This window comes from Arachis hypogaea, chromosome 10 (assembly GCF_003086295.3).
Source record: "Arachis hypogaea cultivar Tifrunner chromosome 10, arahy.Tifrunner.gnm2.J5K5, whole genome shotgun sequence".
NCBI lineage: Eukaryota > Viridiplantae > Streptophyta > Magnoliopsida > Fabales > Fabaceae > Arachis > Arachis hypogaea.
Window position 1 is genome coordinate 85,550,475 of NC_092045.1, and position 8,177 is coordinate 85,558,651.

At 35.4% G+C, this 8,177-nt stretch overlaps 1 protein-coding gene across 1 annotated transcript; it reads right to left on the reverse strand.

Annotated features, from left to right (window-relative positions):
- Positions 1-5,230: 5,230 nt before the first annotated feature.
- On the reverse strand, positions 5,231-7,534 carry LOC140175683 (protein FAR-RED IMPAIRED RESPONSE 1-like). Its single transcript, XM_072204217.1, has 3 exons — positions 7,387-7,534; positions 5,466-6,180; positions 5,231-5,333 (listed from the first exon to the last, which is right to left on the reverse strand). Exons 1-3 carry the CDS (start codon positions 7,532-7,534, stop codon positions 5,231-5,233), a joined length of 966 nt encoding a protein of 321 aa, XP_072060318.1.
- Between the last annotated feature and the right edge of the window lie 643 nt (positions 7,535-8,177).

Consider the following 8,177-nt stretch of genomic DNA (forward strand, 5'->3'; position numbering starts at 1 on the left):
GACGATGCATATTTTTACGGGTGTTAATTGTTACCTTTGTTGTATGCTTTTTTTTATTTTTCTCCCTAATTTTCTATCTAGCTTATCGTAGGACTTTCTTCTCCAAGAGTTGATTGCAACTATAGACCAGAGTATAATATTCACAACTGAAGGCTACGAGTGTTACTATGAAACAATGCTCCCAAAACAGCCAAATGGGTAAGTGGGGCTAGAAATGAAAATGAAAAAGGGTTAAAAAAATCAACCGAAGCAAAATTTTAATATATTGGCATGACTTTTTGTTGTTTGTGTTGCATAGGTGGGACTGTGGCGTGTATGTTATAAAATGGATGGAATTGTAGGATCCAAAGAGCTTGGCAGAGGATGAATTGAACATGCCTATTTGGACGATGGTTAGTGTAATCCAAAACATATGTCGATGCTTATTTGCGTATTTAATAATTAATATATAATTATTTTTGGATGAATTCTACCTATAATGGTTGGATTTATATTTGCTTTTTTAATGTATTTTATACCAAACACATATACATCTGTTTGTTATCACAGACCCAGCTGCAACAAATTCTGAAAAAATTATAACTCACATATTAATTTGCAAAGACAACAACTCTAGGAGTGTGGTAGAGGCTGTACTCAATGTGCCATGTCGTCATGTGGAGGATAGGAAAAGAAGAAAAAGATTAAAGACCCTTGGACAAATCCAAGGACAAGATCACTGGTTCGAAGGGAAGAACGGGCTAAGAAAGCTAAACAGAACTACAAGCCATAACTTGGTATTAGAGTTGGTGTGTGTGTGTGTGTGTGTGTTTTCCGTTAATTTGATTCGAGAATTTTATGGATGTTATGATGAAATACATGATGTTATTGGATTTAAACAAAAAACGGGTACATCTTTTTAAAAAATTACATATACTGGACAGTAGGGTAAATATATCTACAAATAATTAATTAGGACTAGAGTTGCTGTGTGTATTTACTATTGATATGGTTGCAGGATTTTCTGGATTTTATCATGAAATACTTGCGAATGTTATTGGATTTGTATAGAAAAAAAATTCACAAGAATTCAATATTACAATAAAAAATTATATATGAAAAAAAATTGTTTTTGTTTTCTTTTAGTTTTTTTTTATGTGTTTGGCTTGTTTTTGTTCAGATCGAAAACACGTTAATTGAAGTTTGAATTTTTTTTTGTATATCTAATGATGAATTTTTTAATTGAACTTTAAAATTATCTATACTTAACAGACAGCAAAAAATATCTACGCCCAAACAATAAATTGTCGATCATGGATGTTATTCTGAAAAATTAGAGGATGTTATTGGATGTAAACAAAATACATGCTTGGATATGCCTTTTTTATGGCTAATTTTTTAAATAATAAAATAAAGACCTTATTGTGTACGAGATACTTTTAAAATTCAAGTTTAAACTTCATGTAATGCACCAAATTATCATAATGATCAAATTATCAGATGAACATTTATTATTTTAAATATTAGTAAAAGATAATAAAGATAAAAAAGATTAAAAAAATAAAAAGATTGTATATTAGTGGCCTGATGAGCGGATAATTTATACGCTTTTTTGCATTGTTTTTAGATAGTTTTTAGTATAATATAGCTACTTTTTAGGGATGTTTTCTTTGCTAAATTCACATTTCTGGAATTTACTATGAGTTTGTGTATTTTTCTGTGATTTCAGGTAATTTCTGGCTGAAATTGAGGGACCTGAGCAAAACTCTGATAAGGAGGCTAACAAAGGACTGCTGATGCTGTTGGATTTTGACCTCCCTGCACTCGAAATAGATTTTCTGGAGCTACAGAACTCCAAATGGCACGCTCTCAATGGCGTTGGAAAGTAGACATCCAGAACTTTCCAGTAATATATAATAGTCCATACTTTATTCGAGATTAGATGACATAAACTGGCCCTCAACTCCAGTTCCATGTTGCATTCTGGAGTCAAACGCAAGAAACACGTCACGAACCAGAGTTGAACGCCAAAAACACGGCAACTTGGTGTTCAACTCCAAGAGAAGCCTCTGCACGTGTAAAGTTCAAGCTCAGCCCAAGCACACACTAAGTGAGCCCCGGAAGTGGATTTCTGCATCAATTACTTACTTTTGTAAACCCTAGTAGCTAGTTTAGTATAAATATGACATTTTACTATTGTATTAGACATTGGGGGATTGTATTTTTGATCCTGTGATCACGTTTTAGGGGCTGGCCATTCGGCCATGCCTGAACCTTCATCACTTATGTATTTTCAACAGTAGAGTTTCTACACACCATAGATTAAGGGTGTGGAGCTCTGCTGTACCTCTAGTTTTAATGCAATTACTACTATCTTTTATTCAAATTCTATCTTATTTCTGTTCTAAGATACTACTCCTACTTCAACCTGATGGATGTGATGATCCGTGACACTCATCATCATCCGTCCCTATAAACGCGTGCCTGACAACCACTTCCGTTCTACAAGCGAAAGCTAGAGTATGTATCTCTTGGATTCCTGATGCACGACGCATGGTTGCCCTCGCCTGACAACCGAGCCTTCCATTCTATGAGATCAAAGTCTTCGTGGTATAAGCTAGAATTGATGGCGGCATTCATGAGAATCCGAAAAGTTTAAACATTGTCTGTGGTATTCCGAGTAGGATTCCGGGATTGAATGACTGTGACGAGCTTTAAACTTGCGATTGTTGGGCGTGATGACAAACGCAAAAGAATCAAGGGATTCTATTCCAACATGATCGAGAACCGACAGATGATTAGCCGTGCTGTGACAGAGCATTTGGACCTTTTTCACTGAGAGGATGGGATGTAGCCATTGACAACGGTGATGCCCTACATACAGCTTGCCATGGAAAGGAGTAAGAAGGATTGGATGAAGGCAGTAGGAAAGCAGAGATTCAGAAGGAGCACAGCACCTTCATACGCCTATCTGAAATTCCCATCGATGATCTACATAAGTATTTCTATCTTTATTTTCTATTTATTTATTATTATTATTCGAAAACTCCATAACCATTTATTATCCGCCTGACTGAGATTTACAAGATGACCATAGCTTGCTTCATACCAACAATCTCCGTGGGATCGACCCTTACTTACGTAAGGTTTATTACTTGGACGACCCAGTGCACTTGCTGGTTAGTTGTGCGAGGTTGTGAAGAAAGTGCTGAGTTAGTAAATGCGCACACCAAGTTGAATGCCATTATAAGAGATCACAATTTCGTGCACCATGGCCCAAGTCTATTATTATATTTTGTTTAAAAATGGTATATAAAGTTATAACAAGGTAAAATAATGTCGAGTATATAAAAATATATAAAAATAACCCAATAAACCACCAAATCATGATAACATAAAATAAAGTTGAAACATGACCAAAGTACAAAGTAGTTGCTAAACTCTAAAGCTTATGATATGTAATGATGTTAAACTTCAAATCCTCCAAATATGCTTCATGTGAAAAAAAAATTAAAAACAAAACAAAGAGAAAAAATAAATAAATAAATGGACATCACATTAATGCTATTAAAAAAACACATTGTACACATACACAATTATTCGACGTTATGAAATGAATTCAATAGTGATGTGAAGGAACCAGAGTGCATAGACAAATTGTCTGTCATTTCTGAACAAGTCAACTGTGTATCTTTATAGGAAGATGCCACATTAGTTGGAGATGGTTGTGCATTATCATTAGGTCCCTAAACACACAAATCATATTGAAAAATAACATCCTAACTTATCATTCAGTCAACACACTAAAAGCAAACAAATGACATGAAAAAGGGGTAGATCTCATATTTACCTTGTGATTGTGAGTGTTCTTGTGTTTGCGAGCGCTCTTTTTAATAGATTTGTCTAGATCTGCCCCAAGTCTGGTGGACGTTGGACGACCTTGCGTAGGAACACGACTTGGGCCCTATAGCTCATCTATGCTAACGAGACACTCATCACGCGTATGCGAGTTAATTGCACTTGGAACATGTGCAGCTTGATGCTCGGATTCCTTGTATTCTTTGAGCTTGTGCCGAGCACTGGGCATGGCATCATGCAATATAGTAGCAACCTCTAGAGTAGCCACGAAATTCTGAGCAACGTTATAAAAATCATAACACAATTCCCTAAAAATGGTCATGCTATCGTCAAAACAGTCCATGTCAAGGCTACTCCTGATGTATGTGTGTCTCCGACTAACATATTTACTCCATTGGGATAGAATGTACTGTGAGGACACTACTGTTACATGAAAATGTAAAAGAACAGCAAGAATGTGGCAACATAGAATACCATCTGATTGGAACATAAAGCAATCACATTGAACTTCCGATGACTGCAAGCAATAGACGACTTGGTATCTGCTATACACTAACATGTCAAATACCATCTTTTGTTGGTCAACTTCACAAACTGTACTTGTGCCATGATGGTTGATTGAGGAGATGATGCAATCCGCCTTTTTTATAAAATGATCTTGAACGTCTCGAAACATGAAATTTGTATATTCTCTCTGGAACTACTTCTCTATTGGTGACCTGGAAACACAAGGGATAATTCCCCTTAAATCAGTAGCGTCACACTCAAGCTCATTTTGCTCCTTGTCTATAAGACAATTTTTGTATTGGCGAACAAATTGCAACAAATAACTCTTACTGTTTAAATATTTATCAAAAATTACAGGCATGCTCTCATTACGCTGTGTGCTCCTCATGCCAGTCTAGAATTTGTCCTTGAAAAATACTGGCATCCACATGTGTTGGTCAGCAAACATATTTTTCAAAGAATAAAAAAAAACAAAAAATGCAAAAAAATAGCGTAAGTTAACCCATAAGTGCAACATCTATATTAACTATAAAATAACATCTATAAAGAAGCCAAACACACGCAGCAATAAACCGGGAGATTATACTACCGTTTGGCCACCTAAAATTATGGAGGTCGTACTCTTCAATAAAATCGTACCAATCTCTCTCAAATGGGTCCTTAGATTTGGATTCAAACATAATCCTCTTTATGCATGTGTTGAGCTAATCGAAACGACGGTAACCTAACAGCTTATGTGATATTTTCTTTAGGATATGCCATATGCACCATCTATGGTGTGTGTTTGGTTAGGTGGTCTCTAACGCAGAACGCATCTGCAGGTATTGATCTGTTATAACACATACGGGGCCTTTCCCATGCACTTCACCCAAGTTTGAAAAAGCCATTAGAATGTACGAGTCTCCTTATTCCGCAATAATGCGCACCCAAGAAGCGTAGACATCCCATGGTAGTTGACACCTATGAAAGACTCGAACGACATGTCATACCTAAACAATGGAAATATAAAAACATGTAATGTAGGTGTAAAATCTAAATGCCTTAGCTGAAACAAAATCTAATTAAGTCGAACAAAAAAAATAATAATTTGGTTCCTACTAGTCTTTTAAGTAGTGTCAAACGTCATGACATCACCGAAATATTCCCATGCATCTCTACACCGAGCATCGGCCCAAAATAGATTTCTAAGGCTATGGTTTTTGTCCACATCTATTTCAAAGAAAACGTTCGGATTGAGCTCCTTCATCAGTGAGAAGTGCTTAAGTAACTCTTTTGGATCCGTCTCATCCTCAGAAATGCGTAAGTAACAACTAATGTAATTTCTAACATCCTTCTCTGTAAAGGTGAGGTTGACAGGGCCACCGGTGGCATTGGCTAGTGCTTGGTATGTCTTACTTGGTCTAATGCTAGCTTGGTTGTTTTGCTGTATCAGGTCCTTCACATGCATACTTAGCTGGCGGTTTGCTAAGAATATTCCAGATAGCTTCGGAGTAAGCAGGTGTGAGTGGGATACCTCTACTCGAGAAATATTCCACTGCCCTGTCATCTTATCTAATGCTAAATAGCAACAGGCTTTGCAGTTTGTTAAGGGCACTATTTTTCTTCTCTTGGGTGCCTTTATATGGAATATACAGTATCCATCTCTATTACAATACAAAGCCTGATTAACAACCACCTTTTGACCGTTTTTAGTCTCCCAGCCGGTGGTTCTTATTTTGACGACAAAACCAGTCCTTACCGCATATCGGTAATAATATGGACGCACATCTTCTAATGTGCCGAAGCACATTTCCTCCTCGGGATCTAACTCTTCGTCACCAATAGTTTGGTTTATGACTTGAAAAAAAAAAGAAAAAAACAAATGAAACTCAACCTAATAGTTAACTATACAAAAGTGGCTAAGTTCACTATCGAGTATAACAAATAAAACACACTACTATAATTTAGGTGCTAATTTCGTGCCATTATGGATGTTAACGTGGACGTTAACTTCGTGTAATTATGGATATTATTCATATGAACTTATTGATTGCATAAAGCATGAACTTTAGAATGTTATGCATATAACTAAAGTGCTAAAATTAAAAGTTCACTAAATAGTACAGTATAAGTATAAATACACATAAAAATATACAAAAAATAAACCGGGTTATTACCATACCTCATCAGAGCTTGTGTAGTTTTTCATATTCTCAAAAATTGGTTGACTGATAACAACCTCATCGGGTGAGTCCGTCTGTCGTTCAAATTCTTCAACACCTTCTGCCATAAGTACCGTATTAAGGTCAAATTCAAATGCCATACTATTTGCAATGATAAAGGTGACGTCTTGTAAAATTTCTTGGCTTATGCACTATTGTGCTTGCAATGATATTATTCTTGTGATTTTTGAATGAACATAATTGAATTAACGGAAGTTATATATTAGGGTTCTTTTCATGATTTATATCTCCATTAAGTCATGATAAATGTCTTAACGGACAAAGAATCAATTATAATTATTGAATGTAATTGATATTATCATTACCGTTCTTTATTATTATTATTATTATTATTATTATTATTATTATTATTATTATTATTATTGTATTCTTAAATATAAAAATCAAATTATAAAAGGAAATATTAAGTATTGATTACAAGAATGCCTAATAGTAAGGGATATGATATTATAATTAATATCATTAATAAGTGGATTTGATAAGAATACGATAAGTGAAATGATAAGAAAGTGAGATAAAAAAACTGTGGTTAAGTGATATAAATGAAGTAAATTATGGAAAGTTCTAGCTAATTATGGCTTAAAACTTTTTGTTACAAAACTTTTTCCATAATCCAAAGGCAAGGACCGATGAATTTCTTTAACCTTCTAGTCGATGAGTTGAATGAACTGTGGTTCCTTAACATTTTTACTTATGTGTATTAAGTATTAACTAAACAAAATTTCATACTAAGAGCCGTTTTAATGTGGACAATAAATGATTTTCCTAGATATGTAATATGGTATAGTAGGATGACACAAGGGAGGTTATCTGAGTGCACTGTTGCAACCCCAGCCACTACTACTACACCCGTGACCCGTGACTCGTGGTGCCCCAGCCACCACTACCACTGCTACCAGTGTGGTTTCTCCCCCAATTTTAGGGGATGTGGCAGTGAACTTTTCACATGGTATGACACCCATTGCCATGATCCCGATCCTATGTTCCCGCTCACATCCCTAACCTGATTTCCAGACTCATTCTGCACTGCCTCCATCTTAGCCTCAAACTCGATCTGTGCATCTTCCATAGCCTAACACATCGTCAACCAAAACTGGGGACAAGCTTGTAGCCTCTAGCACTAATGATACTAGACAAGAGTTGTATTTAGACGGTAATGACTGGTACAATTATTTTTTTCACTTTTATGCAATTATATATCTAACATGTGTTGCTTTTTTTAATGGCTTTTATTATCATTGAGGAATCAGAGTAAACAACTGGTGTCCTCCTCACATTGGCATCGATAGGATTACATTAGTTTATAAGAACTATACAAGTGGTTCATCTTGAAGTTCAACAGGACTTCTGATTTTGTGCGAGACTTTTGATAAGACTTATTTAATGTAAGTGATTTTTAACAACTATAAGTTTACAATGTTTACTAACTTAAAACTTTCTTAAATTAACTTTATTAATTATGTCTTTTTTTATATACGTCACAACAACATTTTAGGTTCTGGCATGCTCATGAGTAACATATGCACAAACCTTGGCACGTTAGGGCAGCTAAGCACCTGTAGGACATGTTTTCCGACATCTGTCACAAGGGAGCCCTGATAGATTAGATTC

Coding starts and splice junctions, on each gene's coding strand:
- LOC140175683 (XM_072204217.1), bottom strand. CDS start 7,534: ATGGCAATGGGTGTCATACCATGTGAAAAGTTCACTGCCACATCCCCT. Junction 6,181..7,386: donor TAGTGGCTGGGGTTGCAACA/GTGCACTCAGAT, acceptor TTTTTTTTCAAG/TCATAAACCAAACTATTGGT. Junction 5,334..5,465: donor TATTTCGGTGATGTCATGAC/GTTTGACACTAC, acceptor TCCATTGTTTAG/GTATGACATGTCGTTCGAGT.